Genomic DNA, 16,266 nt, shown 5'->3' with positions numbered 1-16,266 from the left:
CAATGGTCGGGTTTGAACTTTGACGGGTCTTCTTTCACCTTTTCGTTTTTTTTCAAATTTTGATAAGGAGAAGAACTCGAAGATTTGTTACATTCCGGAGATTGGTGAGGAAATTCAACCAACATTTGAACCACTTCTCTCATAGTTGGTCTCTCCACGCTGTTTTCTTGCACGCACAAAATTGCTACGAAGAATAAGTGTTTTGCTTCCTCTTTGGGCACTGTCCCTATCCTTTTGTCGACTATGTCAAGAATGTCATTTTCACTCTCCCCGTTTTCTAGAGTTCTTTTGCACCATTGTACTATGTCAACCACTCCGTCTCCAAAATCTCCAACTGGACGGTGTCCCATCAAAAGCTCTAATAACACTACTCCAAAACTGTACACATCACTTTTTTCATCCACTCTTAACGTGTATGCATATTCTACAATGATAAAGACAAATATTAGTATATTGACAAGAAATAAAAGTAATTTTCAAATATTTATTTCTATTTTTAGATTTTAGTTAAAGATTTTCAAATAAGAATCTTTCCTAAAAAACAGAGAATAAATATCAAAATCCTTAATTATTATTTTTTCTTTTTGGACCAGCTAGTGAAACCAAACTTCCCCATCACTGTCAATCACTGCCCTTAGATTTTCTTGGCAGTGACAATCGGACGGCTGGCATTGACTAATCCATTTACCATGGCCCACCAAAAGAATTTTAGTGATTAACTAACTTAACTAACACTGTAACGTCCAAATCAGAAAATAAAAAATAAATCACAAAAAATAAAAATAAATAATTACAAAAACTGTAAAAGGCAAATGAAAAAAGAACGAAGGAAAAACATACCAGGAGCGATGTAGCCGTAAGATCCGGCGATAACCGACATGCATTCCGATGCGCCGCCGTCGAACATGAACTTCGCCAGTCCGAAATCGGCGACGTGAGCTTCGAAGTTTGAATTCAAGAGAATGTTGTTCGATTTCACGTCTCGGTGGACGATTAGTGGAGAACAATCGTGGTGGAGATAGCAGAGACCTTGAGCGGCTTGAATGGCGATTTTGTACCTCAAATTCCATCCGAGGAACGAGGCTTTTTTTCCGTGGAGTGCTTCGCCTAAGCTTCCGTTCCTCATGTATTCGTATACGAGGAGATTTGTCTCTTTATTGGAGCAGAAAGCGAATAATCTGACGATGTTCCGGTGTCGAATGTTGCCTAGGGTTTGGATTTCGGCTCGGAATCCGTGGTCGTGACTGTTGGGGCCGAACCCTAGGAGTTTCTTCACTGCGATTTCAACTCCATTCGGCATTTTTCCGTGGTAGACGATGCCGGCGCCGCCTCTTCCGATCACGTTTCCATCTTTCACGCACTCTAAAACGTCGTAGACGGTGAAATCGAGCTTTTGGAATGAGGTCATTTTCCACGAACTTGAGCCGTTTCTTTTAATCGATCTTGCTTTGACTATTGCGGCTATGGCAAACACTAGGGAGCAAATCAGTAGGCCAAGGGCGAAGATTAGCTTGAAATACGCCGGAGTTTTTCCCGATTTTGTTGCCGTTGTTGCGAAGTTGCAGGGATTGTTGAGGAGAGATCCGCAGAGTTGAGGATTTCCGGCGAAAGACGAAGCATTGAAGAAGGCAAGTTGTCCTGATTCCGGTAGCTTTCCGGAGAAATCATTGAAGGAAAAATCTGCAATCGTGAGGCTCTTCATGGCCCCTATTGATTTCGGTAGGGATTGATTTAGGTGATTTCTCGACAAGTTGAGGTAATTGAGAATATGTGCATTGGAAATTTCAGGTGGAATTGGGCCAGAGAGGTTGTTCTTGCTCAAATCAAGGTAAGTGAGATGGATACAATTCCCAATTTCAGGTGGAATTTCACCTGAAAGTGAGTTTCTGCTAAGATCGAGCTTCAGAAGTTCATTGAGTTCCCCGATGGAAGGAGGAATTGTACCATAAAACTGATTGCCATCAAGGAGGAGAATTTGCAGAGAAGAGAAATTAGAAAATGAGAATGGTAAAGTTCCAGAGAGAAGATTGTTAGAGAGATTAAGTTGCCCTAATTTGATGGGTTTTGATGAACTCTCCCAATTCTCTGAAAGTGTACCTGAAAGGTAATTGTCCTGAAACTCTGCTAGATTTAGCTGAGGCAAGTAAATGAAGCCATTAGGAATGCTTCCATTCAGATAGTTCTGCCCCAACCTCACTTTTGTTAGACTGGTACATGTCCCCAAGCCATCAGGGATTGGCCCAAACAGGAAGTTGTTCATCAGAATCAATATTTTCAGCTGGTTCGATGAACACAAATCCTGAGGGATTGTACCCGTGAGCTTGTTCGTTGACAAATCAAGGAGCTGAAGCCTCCCATTTTGGCCGAGATTCTTTGGGATTGTGCCGGTGAAGTTGTTCATCCACAGCGCCAAGCTCTCCAAGTTTGGCAAATCTGCTACGTAATCTGGAATAGATCCGTGTAGTTTGTTCATGAAGAGGTTGAAAAGCTTGAGCTGTTTGAGATCAACAAACTCAGATGGGATTTCTCCTGTGAGTGCATTGTTGGATAGATCGAGAAAGACCAAGTTTGTCAAGTTGCCTAACTGCTTCGGGACTGAACCTGAGAGTAGATTCGTATGCAAATATAGAGTATTCAAGGCCTTCAAATTTCCGAGTTCATGAGGAATTTGACCGTCCAAACCGCAGTCTGTAATCTCCATAATAACCAAATTCTCCAACTTCCCGAGCTCGGGTGGAATCCCACCTTCGAAAACATTGTAATGACCCAAGTAAATTTCTCTCAAATTTGTAAGATTTCCCAACTCACCTGGGATTTTCCCGACCAAATCATTTCCTGCAAGAGAAAGATATTGCAATCCTTCGAAATTGCCATAGCTTTCAGGGATTGTTCCATGGAAAAAGTTACCTCCAAGGTCCAAGTACTTGAGGTTCTGTAAGTTCAAAATCTCAGTGGGGAGCACAGCAGTGAAGTTGTTGTTATAAGCATCGAACACTTCTAAGTTTGGCAGACTCGAAAAGTTCCAGTCCAGAGTCCCAGTAAACTGGTTGTTTGAGATGTTAAGGAATCGGAGGTAACTCAAATTCACTACTTCAATGCTACCGGAGAAGTTATTTCCAGCCACAGACAACTGAGAAAGTTGGTCAAGACTAGAAATAAACGGTGAAACAGAGCCTCCAAGGCTCAAATCTGTCAAGTCAACCGACACAACTCGTTTGTCAGAGCACTGAATCCCGACCCACGAACAAACGGAGCTAAAGTTTGACGCAGTCCATGTGCTTAGCACAGCAGAGTCCGAGAATTGAAACCCTTGTTTCAGAGCAAGCAAGACATGGAAATCACTGACCAGACTGTGGGAAGAAGAGGGGCCTAGAAGAGAGAAGAAAGTAAAAACAAGGAAAAACAGCATGTTTTTCCCAAAATTGTTTCAAGGGAATCGAGTTTGGAAGCACGGGAAGGAAAGAGCAGCAGCAGCAGGGGTTTTAAGCAGCTTTGCAATAATGAATTTTTCGGCGAAGTGAGGAGGACAAGACAGTGGAATAATATGATGAACTTCCTCAAGTATGTTTGGGCTTAAGGCATCAAACATCGTCACTGAAAACGAGTCTTCAAATACAAGTAAGAAAAATTAAGACCATCCTTTTCTTTCTCCTCTTTTCTTTGCTTTTCTTTCTTTTCCAACAGAGATGCAATGTTGAAAATCTGCTACAAATGGTTCCTTTGCTTTCTGAATTCCTCTATGCCAAGTTTCTTTTAGCAAAGCTAGGAGGAAAAGAGGATGAAGAGAAGGAAAGAGAGGAGATGGTTTTGTAGAAAGACAAGTAGCTAGAAAAATGCAAGTTTAAAAATGGCCGTTGGATAATAAAAAGATCAAATGGAGGTGGGGAAGGAGAAAGGGGAGGGAAAAAAAAAAAAAAAGCAAATTTGATGCCTTGTTTCCTTTCTTTATTCATATGACAATAATACCCTTTAGCTTTAATTAAAGGATGCTCTTTATTGCTTTGAATGAGAGAGATAGCTCAACTGAAGGATTTGCACTTTCCATTAATAAAAATAGCTCAGTTGTCCTCAAGCTTTTGGTAAATGACTCTGATATTGTTGATATGTTTAGTTTTGTCTCATCTTTTATTCTCTCCTCCAAATCGGCCTACCAACCTGAAAACTAACCAGTAAATTCAGGACAGTACTGCCTGCCCTCTGTACATTCTAGGCCTCAACTCAAACTCGCCCATAATGTCACTCCCAGATGAAGTTTTTGCTTCCCGACATAATCTTACCCAGACATAACCATCATTGTGTTGGTTCTGTTCAATAATTTCTCTTTAAAAGGGGTGAATCTCGAGAGAGAGAGAGAGAGAGAAACATTAAACCTTTTTTAACCAAGAATCCGATTATACCAAATGATGTTCCTTCCTAATCCTATACCTCTTTAAATTCTGACTACAAAGAATATATTCTTCTAAGCCAAGAAAAAGAATGTTACAAGGAAGATGATTCAAAACCATTGTGATGATCCCTTTTTTTCGGCGTTTAACGATCATATGATAAAAGTTATCCACTTTAGAAGAAAATATTTACCAGAGCTAAAATAATGAAGAGTTGGTAACATGTGGGTGGAAAAGAAGATGATGATTATTAATACATCATTACGATGGTGTTGAATGATCAATCTATAATGATGGAAGGGATGCAACCTGCAGCAGGCAGGGGAAGTAGAAGGAGCCAGTAGGTCAGAGGGAGCTTCTTTTATTTATTTATTTATTCATTCATTTTTAATTGAGGGAAATTACTGTTAGCTTATATTTCTAAATTCAAATGATTTCTTCAACTTTATTCCTTCTTCCTAGTTGCCCTACAATGGTGGACCAATTATCCATGTAAAAAATTGTGGGATTTGAAAGCTTTATTAGAAGATGGAATAGTCTTAAAGAGAGAGCTGTAAAGTAAAAGCAGAGCAGCAGATGTAATCTGCTTTTGATCTTCCTCTTAAAAAAGGAAGAACCAGTGAAAATTCTACCGGTACTCATCCCTTCCTTCCCTTCTCCTCTTGCATAGAAGACAGTGCTTTTTTTTTTTTTTTTTAATTTTTTTTAATTTTTTTTAATTTTTTTTGTGATCTACATTTAGGAATTATATTTTGGGATCCATGTTGCTGTTCCACCTTTTTTTTTTCCTTTTAATGCAGGGTAGTTCCCCCTTGATGTATCAAATTTAATTGATCCATAAAGTTTAGTCATATTTGTTTCTTTTTAAAAAAAGTAGAACTATTTTCAAAATATAATTATTATGAATGTATATACAAAATTAAATTTTCCATTATCGTTTGAATTTGGTAGAGTATGCTGTCTCATGTCATTTCCTAGATTTATATTGATAGTCACTATAGAGGACTGGTCATCTATCTCTTGTTGGGTCGAATCATCAACGTTGATGAAAAATGTCGATATTTGTTGGGTCTTGTCATCAACGTCAATTAGCACTGATGAGAAATATCGATACTAATGCAAATATGTGATAAGTGGGTGAATATGTTAGTGTAGTACAAAATACACCCAGTAGACATGAGGACTACGAACATAATAATGAGAGTGGTGACTGTTGGCCTAGGTTATGAGAGTTAGAAGGAAGGGAGGGTGAAATTGAAACACACACCCCCACTAAGTGATTTTCACAGAAGGGAGACTTGGGCAAGAGTGCCGTTTGACAAGTCCTTATCTCTCATGCAGATGCAATATGTGGGCCTTCCATTTTGAAGGGTCACTGTCTTTCTAGGGTGTCTCTCTCGCTGTGATCTAAAGAACCATTTGTGAACGCACCCAAAAGAAAATTGTGGTCACCCTTTTGCTTTTCTTGGTAATAGCAATGCCCATTTCTATTGCCATTGCCAATGCATGCCATTGGGACTACACAATATGAGTTTTGGTGAAGGGCATCTTTGACAAACTTTTCATTTCTCTCTTGAGTTGAGCATCATGTGTATCTTTATGTATATATATTTTTTAAAAATTGTGAATATGTTGTTCTTTAATTTTGTACATGTTTTCCTTTTGGTTTCTTGTTTTTTGTGCTTGTTTCTAACTATTTTTTTTAGACGTAGATGGAATCACTATTTTGGTTATATAGATTGGTAAATTTTATGTATGGTATTAAATATTAAAAATGGCATAACATTTTGAACGTTGTACTCTTTTTAAGTTATTACCATATGTATATGTGATTGTTTTTATAAGTAAAAAGAGATAGAAAGAAATGAGAAATGGGGTATGGTAGATGTCAAGATAACTTTTTTTCAGTGATTGTATGGTAAAATAGAAAGGGCATTTGTAAAGTGGTTCTTGTGAAAGTGACTTCAATGCTGAAGTCAAAATATGTGATGATAAAAGATATGGAGAATTTTGTAGTATCAACCATTTCTCATATACAATGATGCTAACTCTTAAAGCAACACCTTTATTTTGTCATCAACGACGAAATATTACGTCGTTGAAAGTACTGATTCTTTCTTTGTGTATGGTCACAAAGACGAAATATTACGCGGTTGAAAGTACTGATTCTTTCTCTATGTATGGTCACAAAGATTGATATTATGTTAGATATATATGTTTAAGGGCTATTAAAGTTTTATCGAATTGAGAGACCAACCTCTTATGGACAAATTTAAGATAAGATCAAGTAGAAACATGGAGGGAATCTACTAAAAAGAACGTACTTGGAACCCATTTACGATACATTTTCAGGAGAAAAAGAAATAGTGATGAGTAGTATGAAAGTTAGAAGAAAGAGAAGAAAAGACGATGGGTTTTGCACAAAATGTTGTTTTAGGTTGGAAGGGCAAAGAAATTATGAGAGAAGCATCCAAGAAGGCATTAGGCAAAAAGGGCAACACATCAATACTCGTTACGGTGGCCCTCAAAAGTAGCCATAAATTTTTTTAACATATCTATCATATCTATCACCTATGGAAACAACATCATCACCTCTACCATCTCTTTGTGGAAGAACAATCAAGGCTACCACCAATAATAGAGAGTGCTATTGTGTATAATATAATTTATACCCATTTTTGTATCGATATTTTAGTCTTCAGTGAATCGAACTATCTCAAGACGTTCTGAATCCAACACACGTACCATTTTAATAAGCGAAAAGCCCAATCCTTAGAGCATACTACAGCCCCGATGGAAAAGAGCTCATATCGAAAACTTCTTACATTTCATCGAATTGTTTCCAAATTTTGTTGCATGTAACTTTAAAACACAAGATAACACGACCATATGACAGAACAAACATTTTTACATGTTAATAGTTATTTCTCTATTAAACCTTATCCTTGTATCTACCAACTACAACTTATTATTCTTTTTTATGTTAATCTTCATTAGATGGTGATGAAATCAACCCTTTTGATATGGCGGATTTCCATTGGATAAAAAAGCAGTGGTAGAATCTACCTTAAGATCTTCTACTTTCTTCTACTTTATGAGAATATATTTTTAGATAATATCATATATTAAAATTTAATGCCCAACTTTGGTAGTCTCCAATCCAAAGTTGAATAACACATGCAAGCAACTATAATCTTAGATATCATAAATTTGAGGAATTTTGTCATCTTACATAAAAACCCTAATTTTGTCCTAATTCATTGGTTTCAAGAAAAGTGTTTTAAGCCTTTGGTTTCATTATAACCACTAATTCCAAATTCCAACCCCATCAACTTTTCAACTGTATCATTCCTTTTTTTCAAATCACAAGATTTTTTTTTTTTTTTAAATAAATAATTGTTTTTAGGTGCTTATATCATTGTGTACACGTGTCAATTGTGAGTGTCTCAATAATTTAATGGACATAAAAAAAAATTGGATTTTATTTTGTACTTTTCTTTTAATAACGTTTGGTTCTTTTTTCAAATAATAATAAATAACAAAAAAAGAAAAAAAAAACTGAGGGGCTCAATTTAAAATATAATATTTTGAAGATAAATTAAAAAAAATTAAGAGATTAAGACTAAATGGAAGAATATTTAGTATATTTATCTTTTATCTTAGAATAAATGCTTTGAGACCACATGTGGATGATACGTATCTTATCTTAAAATATTTTTGGTTCTTCGATGAAATAATTCAGGAAACTTTTATAATTTTTCTATAAATTTTAATTTCGGAATCAAGTTAAATGAATCTAATATGATTTAAATAGTTTAAATATATTATATTTATGGAAGAAAAAAATAGTAAAATATATAGTATTTTAAAAATAAAATAAATTAATATTTGAAGTAAAATTACAAATTTATTTCCACACATTTGAAGAGTAGAAATCAAAGCCATCTTTAAAAACTAATTTGTTTTAATAGCATTGATTAATTTAAGGAAATATTCCTTAATATGATTTTATTCCTTGACCACAAAAACGAAAATTATATATTTTATTCCTTAAAAAACAAAAAGGTTCACATGACCAAGAGAGAGAATAAATGGACACCTTTTTTATTATTTAATATTACTGATGTCATAAATTAAAGGTGTTAATGTACAATATATTATAATTTCCTGGTCAAAAGCGCTGATCATTATTATAAATTTGATGAGCTATTATACTAATTCATACCCCTTCCAAGCTACATACATGCATAACAACAATAATATAAATAAACTATATAAAATATCTTTAACCTAGTTTCCATTTAATTTTAATTTATTTTTAGTATTATATAATCACTCCGTTCATTTTTTCAATACAATTATCGCAGATAAAAATGTTTATGGGTAGAGCGGAGATGAAGAGGTCGTCTTGTATCTGTCATTGTCTTTTATTTCATTCTCATCCTCGTAAAGTTCTCCATTTATTTTTATAGAGGACGAGACATGATTTCTCTACCGATAATTTTTTTCTTTTTTGTGTATATATATTTAAAAAATAATAATAATCTTATTAAAAAGGTAAAACATCCTAATAAATTCAATATATTTTATAAGAATAAGATGATTCAATAATATTTTATAAGAAAATATAACTTAATGTTTAATCTAATTTTCAAAAATTCAAAATCCAAATATTACAACATATTCTTCTACATGCATACACACAAAAAAGAAGGGCAAAGTGGGAATTGAGGTGAAGTTAGGGTCGGATATGACGACGGAAAATATAATTCCTATTCCAGTCTCATTTAGTTAATGAAGAGATATCAGTCTAAATTAAAACGAGAGGGAATATTTTGTATAATTTATGTAGCGAATAAAAATAAAAGTTGACTAAAACTATACCGTAGGCTGATAGCATGTGGGAGCGAGGCAGCCAGCCGACATAGGTGGAAATCCATGTCACGTTCTTCACTTTATCCTTCCATATAAATATTCAGTCAATTTTTGGATTTTCTACATTATCTATTTTTTATTTTATGTTTTACAAATATTCTCATTTTTATACCAAATAATAATAATAATAATAATATTTAATTCTCCTTGCTATTTTATTTTACCATTTATATATTTTCGTGTTTACTTTTTTTTTACCATTGTTTTTAAGCAAATATTAGAAAAAAAATAAGTTTTTAAAATTTTGATAGCTAAAATAAATATAGCTCATCTAACATATAAGGTGTATCTTTGAATGAAAAGGTTAGACGTTTGACTACTAAATAAATGTTGAATTAAAAAAAAAAAAATTTGTTTATAATTCTTGAAAATTGGGCTAGTTTTTTGAATTTTTCATTTATTTTTCAAATTTTAGCTTATGTTTTTTTATACATGTAAAAATTAGATTATAAAATAAGAAACTTAGGTAAAATAGTATTTCCATGCTTAATTTTTTTCTTATTAATATACTTTTTGTGTTTATTTGTTTTGTTATCCATTTTTATAAGTATTTTTTTAATAATTTATTTCCTATTATTATTATTATTTTAATTAAACATTTGAATTATTAGACATTAAAAAAATAAGACTTTAAAAACTATTTCTCTTCCTCAGTTACCTTTTTCATTTCTCTCTAAAACTCCTCGATTTAATTTTGAAAATAAAAGAAAAAAGAAAAAGGAAAGGCTAAAATAATTTTTTTTTAAAAAAAAAAAAAGGAAAAAGAAGATATTCCTGGGTCTATATAATTTAAATAAAGTCAACCCATTCTCTTCCTTTGCCTCTCTTTGTGATTTTCTGCCTTTTCCTNATTATTGGTGGAAAATCATTAATTAGTTATTTTTCCAAAAGTTCATAATTAATGGAGAGTCTGCACCATTTCATACCACGAAAAGGACAACTTTAAAGATTCTAAGTAAATAAATTTCTAAATATATTTGTTGAATATATAAAAATAATAAAGGTTTTATGAATAAAAATATGTAAAATAAGGGAGAAAATTATATAATTCCGTCCCATAAACTATACATTATTTTTTTAACCACACATTAAACCCATTTAAATTTGATGAAATTTTAAAATGTGTCACTAAACACATATTTATAAACACAATATATATATATATATATATATATATATATTAAATACAATTTTTTTTTGTTGGATGCTTTAATTTTAAATTTATATTTTTAGACTACTTAATGCATTTAAATATTCGACATTTTAAAATATTTTTAAATATCAGATCTATCTTCTTTTTCACTTTATTCATTTTTTTTTATAAAAAAAAACCAAATAATATGGTTGGGAAAAGTTAATTTTAATTAAAAATATGACATTTCAAATTAAAGGCAAAATGGGTCCTCCTTTGACAAAATTAAGATTATTACATATATATCCACATCCTTTCCACATTATAACAAACAAACATCCAAATAATTAATGGATTAAATCTATTGGAAGTTAAAAAGAAACAACTTTTTTATTATTATTATTATTAATTTGTAATTTTCTTTTTGCAATATATTAATGGAAGTTTTATCTTGCCAAATCCAACTATGGATCACTATTTTAGCCCTAATATAAAATTTTGTATTGGGCCTTATGATATAAAATGGTCAAAATGAGGTCAAATGGGCCAATTGAACCAAAACCGATCTAATTCGATTAGATTGGACAGGTCCAACCAAACCGGCCATCTTATAACTCCAACCGACCGCATGCATGGTCCAACCAAACCGATAATCTTCTACCTTCAAGGCTCCGACCAACCGCGTGCATAAAGACCTAAAGTAATGAAACACGTGTAAAATTAGTAGACTTAGACATAAAATTAAAAGTTTATAACTTACAAATCTATAAATAAATATATTTAGGTAACGGAGCATAGTCTTTCTCGTAGGAACATCTACAATTAGTCTAGTACATCGTCTACTGTAAAACATGCGTCAGGTAACGTTGAAAACTTTTTCACTATCACAATCTATTTCAATGAGGAAGTCATAAAGTTTCGCTCTTCCAAGAAGTATCGAGAGTAGAATATCGTGAATATGTAATTAATATATGTTTTCGAGTAAAATGTTCGGTTTTTTGAATCTTTTATAACAATGATATCAATATTGGAAGTAAAACCCTAAAGAAGACCTTCTAACATTGATATAGAAACTAAAAAGAGTTGATTCTTTGTTTCCCTCTCTTTGAAGGGAAGAAATTCCCACTTTTACTAAGAGTTCTGAAGATGCTCTGAACCACCTCTCTTCGCCTTCCCTCTTCTTTATCCAAATAACTCTCCATTTTTTAGCTTCGAAAAAGGTAAGTTGTGTTCTTCCTCTCTTTCTACGTTTCAACTTTGGGTTTGTAATTTCATTATAATAAGCAAACACGCACAAATTTTACTGCTCCTTTCGCCATCCACAGTTTTCTACTTGCAGCAGAAACCATTGGACTAACCCACTGGATTGTGAAAACTATCGATTCAGCTATTGGGTTTTCCCCATTGACCACTGAACCGCTCCAGAATACGATTTTCTCTATTTTAGTACTCTATCTTTTGTACTTCACGCCTTTTCCGTTTGGTTTGTCCCTTGAAAAGCTTTCTTCGGGGTCGTTTTCTTATTGGTATGTCGCCTTCTCTGAAGGGTCATTGAAATTTTCAATGAAATAGGGATATGAATGATTGCCCATGATTCTTAGCTTTGGTTTGAATTCCATCGCCTAAATTTCTTGATTTATCTCTGCGGTTTTCAGGGTCAATTTTGAAAGAAGAAAGTTGTAGTGAGTTATGTCTTGCACCACTTTTAACCTTGGAGGAGGATCTTTTAAGTTGTGTAGCATTGACAGGGGCAGCCAGATTAAGAATCGTGTCCGATTCTTTAATGGGTTTGTGCCCAATGGCCGATGCAATTTAGTCTCTAACTCTGCAAGTTCTTTCTCTGTTGGATCCCTCAGCTTTAATTCTCTTCCACCTAAGGATTCTCGCTTCCACAATCGCTCACGTTTCTCATATCATGTCATCAATTGCTCTATTGTAAGCTCAGAGGCGTCAACCTCTTCTAATAAAGTCGATGGTAATTTGGGGTTTTTTAAAATATTGGTATTGTTTGGATGATTTAGATGGTTGAAACTTATTGTTTTTTGTTAACTAATACTTGCAGATGAACGAGTTGTTGTATTGGTGATTGGTGGAGGAGGGAGAGAACATGCGCTTTGCTATGCATTGCAGCGCTCTCCTTCCTGTGATGCTGTGTTTTGTGCGCCAGGCAATGCTGGGATATCGAGCTCGGGCTATGCCACTTGTATTCCTGAGCTCGACGTCTCCGATAGCGATGCTGTCATTTCGTTCTGTCGGAAATGGAATGTAGGATTGGTTGTTGTAGGTCCTGAGGCCCCTCTTGTTGCAGGGCTTGCAAATGATTTAGTGAAGGCTGGGATTGCTACTTTTGGCCCTTCAGCTGAGGCTGCTGCTTTGGAAGGCTCCAAAAATTTCATGAAGGATTTGTGTAATAAATATGGAATCCCCACTGCAAAGGTTTGGTTTGATTGATCTTGGCTCTATACCTTGTACTTGTTTGCCTAGTTCCTAGCCAAGTTCATGCTGCATATTTGTCATTATATCTGCTAGCGGTGGGCTTGGGCTGAGATATTAAATAACTTTCCTTTATTGACCTATCGCTTTAATGTCTTTGTTTATATCTCACTATCGTCTGTCTCATGGATTACTTGGTACCAGTATCAATCATTTACCGACGCTTCTGCAGCAAAGCAATATATTCAAGAACAAGGCGCTCCAATAGTCATCAAAGCCGATGGATTGGCTGCTGGCAAAGGAGTTATTGTTGCTATGACATTGGAGGAGGCCTATGAAGCTGTTGATGCAATGCTTGTGGAGGGTGCTTTTGGTTCTGCTGGTGGTCGTATTGTTGTTGAAGAATACCTGGAAGGAGAAGAGGCATCTTTTTTTGCTCTTGTAGATGGAGAGAATGCCATACCCTTAGAATCTGCTCAGGATCATAAAAGAGTTGGGGACGGTGACACCGGACCCAACACCGGTGGCATGGGTGCTTACTCTCCAGCTCCTATCGTGACGAGGGAACTTCAAAGTATAGTTATGGATTCTATAATTCTACCTACTGTAAAAGGAATGGCAAAAGAGGGTTGCAAATTTGTTGGGGTTTTGTTTGCTGGTCTGATGATTGAGAAGAAGTCTGGCTTGCCAAAGTTGATCGAATACAACGTACGCTTTGGAGATCCCGAGTGTCAGGTTAGTTGACGCTCCCTAAAACTAATGTTTTGTGTTTAATTTAGCCATATGCACCTTGCACATACATTACTATATACTTCTAAGGAAACTCGAACAAAGGGATGGTAAATTCACGATGAAAAAGGCATTCCCAAATTGTTAATGGGGATGCGTAACTACATGAAGCGAAAATGACTGATAATATACACCAAGAGAACCTGTCAAGGGTGTGCTTTTTGTCCATGAACATCCTTTGTTTATGTGAGATCCCACGGAACGAAACACTCTTTAAAAGGGTGGGAAAACCTCTCCCTAACAGACGTGTTTTAAAACTGTGAGGTTGACGACGATACGTAATTGACCAAAGCAGACAATATCTACTAGTGATGGGTTTGGGCTGTTATAGTTTCTTTCCTTCCATAATACCCAAAAGAAAGCTCGAGTGATATTCGTTCCTAACAAAGCTTTTGCATCCTTAAAGGGGTGTCCGGTTGGAATAATAGTGAGAAGGATCATCACACATCACTAGGGATTGCATCCTTAAATCCCTTAATTTCTAGCTCCCGTAGTTCGAATTCAGGAACGAAGAAGTGCTTCCTTATGAACGGAGCGTCGGGGGGCATTGTGACATTGTGTTGCTTTGAGATAGTTGTATTTCATTCATCCTCAAGTAAAATGCTAACTTTCACTGGTGAGGCATATATATTATTTGGTTGTAAGCTTTCCATTGTATTACAATGGAAAACCAAAGCATGTTAGCATCATAGCTTCTCCTTTTCATTAATTTATATGTTCTTGACATGCTTCTGATTGTTGACCTCTGGCCATGATGAGAAACAGGTGCTGATGGTCAGGTTCCAATCAGACCTTGCAAAAGTTCTTCTTGCTGCTTGTAGAGGAGAGCTAAGTGGGGTTTCACTGGATTGGTCCCCGGGGTCTGCGATGGTGGTGGTAATGGCGAGCAAGGGCTATCCCGGGGCATACGAGAAGGGAACTGTGATTCGAAACCTCGAAGAAGCAGAGCTTGTTGCTCCATCTGTTAAGGTATTTCATGCTGGCACTTCTTTGGACCCTGAAAACAACTTCATTGCTGTTGGTGGGCGTGTTCTTGGGATTACTGCAAAGGGCAAAGACATCGAAGAGGCACAGGACAGAGCATACCGAGCAGTCGAGGAAATCCGTTGGTCGGGCGGGTTCTACAGGCGGGATATAGGGTGGAGAGCTCTAGAAAAACAAGTTTCTTTGAAGGAATAGTGCAGAGATTTGAAATTTTTGGCATTTGGTTAAGAGTATAGGATCATATATTAGTTCTCACATCCTCATGAATAAATTCACAGGCCCTATACTATCTATTTGTCACTGATATCTCCTGTTCTTGAGGGAAAATTTGGGTTTTATAAGTGGTGGATGTTTTTCTAGCTTGGATCATTGTCTTTTCCCTAATTGTCACTAAGCTATCCTTATAACGATAATGTAACTAAAACGCGGAGAAGACTGTCTAGGACTTTACTCCGTGGCTTTCCTAACAAACGTTGCTATGTTACATGAAACTCTCGCCTTTTTAAAAATACCGAATAAGTGACTTCACTGTTGGGGTAAGAAAATGTAAACCCATACAACTAAGGTTTTATGTTTTGTGGAACCTAAAATCATGTCTAGTAGGTTTGAATGCATAGTACTTCTCTACACATGACCTACGTACATGCATGTGGATTCACTAGGCAAATACCTTGTCCTCGGGCTTGTATATATGATATGCACTCTTACGCAACTAAACTACGAGAAGATAGGTACATGTTTGTACAACATACATACGCATAAAAATCATGGTTATAAATTAGGTTGCAAAACAATAACGATGGAATTTTGGCCTAAAATTGGAATAACTTTACATATGCTTCATTTTTTTTCGAACCAATTACATTATTTTTTTTCATAAAAAACGTGGATCGTTCGAAATTTAATTAAAAAAAAAAAAAAAAAAAAAAAAAAAAAAAAAAAAAAAAAAAAAAAAAANAAAACTCACGTGGGTGGTGCACTTTTGTAAATAAAGAGTTGTAAAAAACCAATGGAACTTCTTCACATGACTTATATTCCTTACCCTCATAATGGACAATGATTTCACTTAGAAAACAGACTCTTATAATTATTTCATGTTTTTTTATGGAAATTAAAAACTTAATTTAAATAAATAAATAAATAATATTTAATCCACCATTATATTTGCACAATAAACACTGCAATTAATAATTGGTGTCAAAGCAATCATGAACTAAGTATTATTATTAACAAATAATTTCAATATTATCATTCCCCAATATCTATAATAAAGTGTATATATATATACAATTTAATAAATTATAAATTATATTTATTGTTTTAATTCCCTTTTTAAAAAAATATAAATAAAGTCTAAGAAAAGCTTGCCCTTGAAGCTTAAGGATTAAGTGCTTTTTTATTTTAAAAAGGATAATATTTCAGGTTTGTCCTTGATGTTTCAAAATATTAATTTTAGTCCTAAAATTTTAAAATATTTATTTTTGTTTTCAACCATTCAAAAAATAATTATTTTTAATATACATTTTTAACTGAAATAGCAAAGTTCGAAAAGGTGAGGGACTAAAATGCAATTTCCGATAAAATTTTGGTTTGGAAAATTGATGCGTT

The 16,266-nt window shown here is 34.5% G+C and overlaps 2 protein-coding genes across 3 annotated transcripts; one reads left to right on the top strand and one right to left on the bottom strand.

Moving 5' to 3' along the window:
- Positions 1–5: 5 nt before the first annotated feature.
- Positions 6–4,794, bottom strand: LOC111805069 (leucine-rich repeat receptor-like serine/threonine-protein kinase BAM1; the record flags this gene model as incomplete). Its single annotated transcript, XM_023689942.1, has 2 exons — positions 841–4,794; positions 6–424 (listed from the first exon to the last, which is right to left on the bottom strand). Coding segments are annotated over exons 1-2 (2,988 nt in total), but the record flags the coding sequence as incomplete, so codon positions are not given.
- A 6,753-nt stretch (positions 4,795–11,547) lies between these two features.
- Positions 11,548–15,035, top strand: LOC111807770 (phosphoribosylamine--glycine ligase-like). 2 transcript variants are annotated; one of them, XM_023693641.1, is made up of 6 exons: positions 11,548–11,672; positions 11,778–11,978; positions 12,108–12,427; positions 12,515–12,888; positions 13,090–13,620; positions 14,440–15,035. In XM_023693641.1, the coding sequence occupies exons 3-6, from the start codon at positions 12,142–12,144 to the stop codon at positions 14,851–14,853; spliced, it is 1,605 nt and encodes a 534-aa protein (XP_023549409.1). In that variant the 5' UTR covers positions 11,548–11,672; positions 11,778–11,978; positions 12,108–12,141; the 3' UTR covers positions 14,854–15,035. The 2 variants fall into 2 exon arrangements, with proteins under 2 accessions (XP_023549409.1, XP_023549417.1); XM_023693649.1 differs by lacking the exon at positions 11,778–11,978 and having other exon boundaries at positions 11,549–11,672.
- The last annotated feature ends 1,231 nt before the right edge of the window (positions 15,036–16,266 follow it).

Source organism: Cucurbita pepo, chromosome LG01, assembly GCF_002806865.2.
Source record: "Cucurbita pepo subsp. pepo cultivar mu-cu-16 chromosome LG01, ASM280686v2, whole genome shotgun sequence".
Taxonomy (NCBI): Eukaryota; Viridiplantae; Streptophyta; class Magnoliopsida; order Cucurbitales; family Cucurbitaceae; genus Cucurbita; species Cucurbita pepo.
This window is presented reverse-complemented; position numbering and strand designations above follow the sequence as displayed.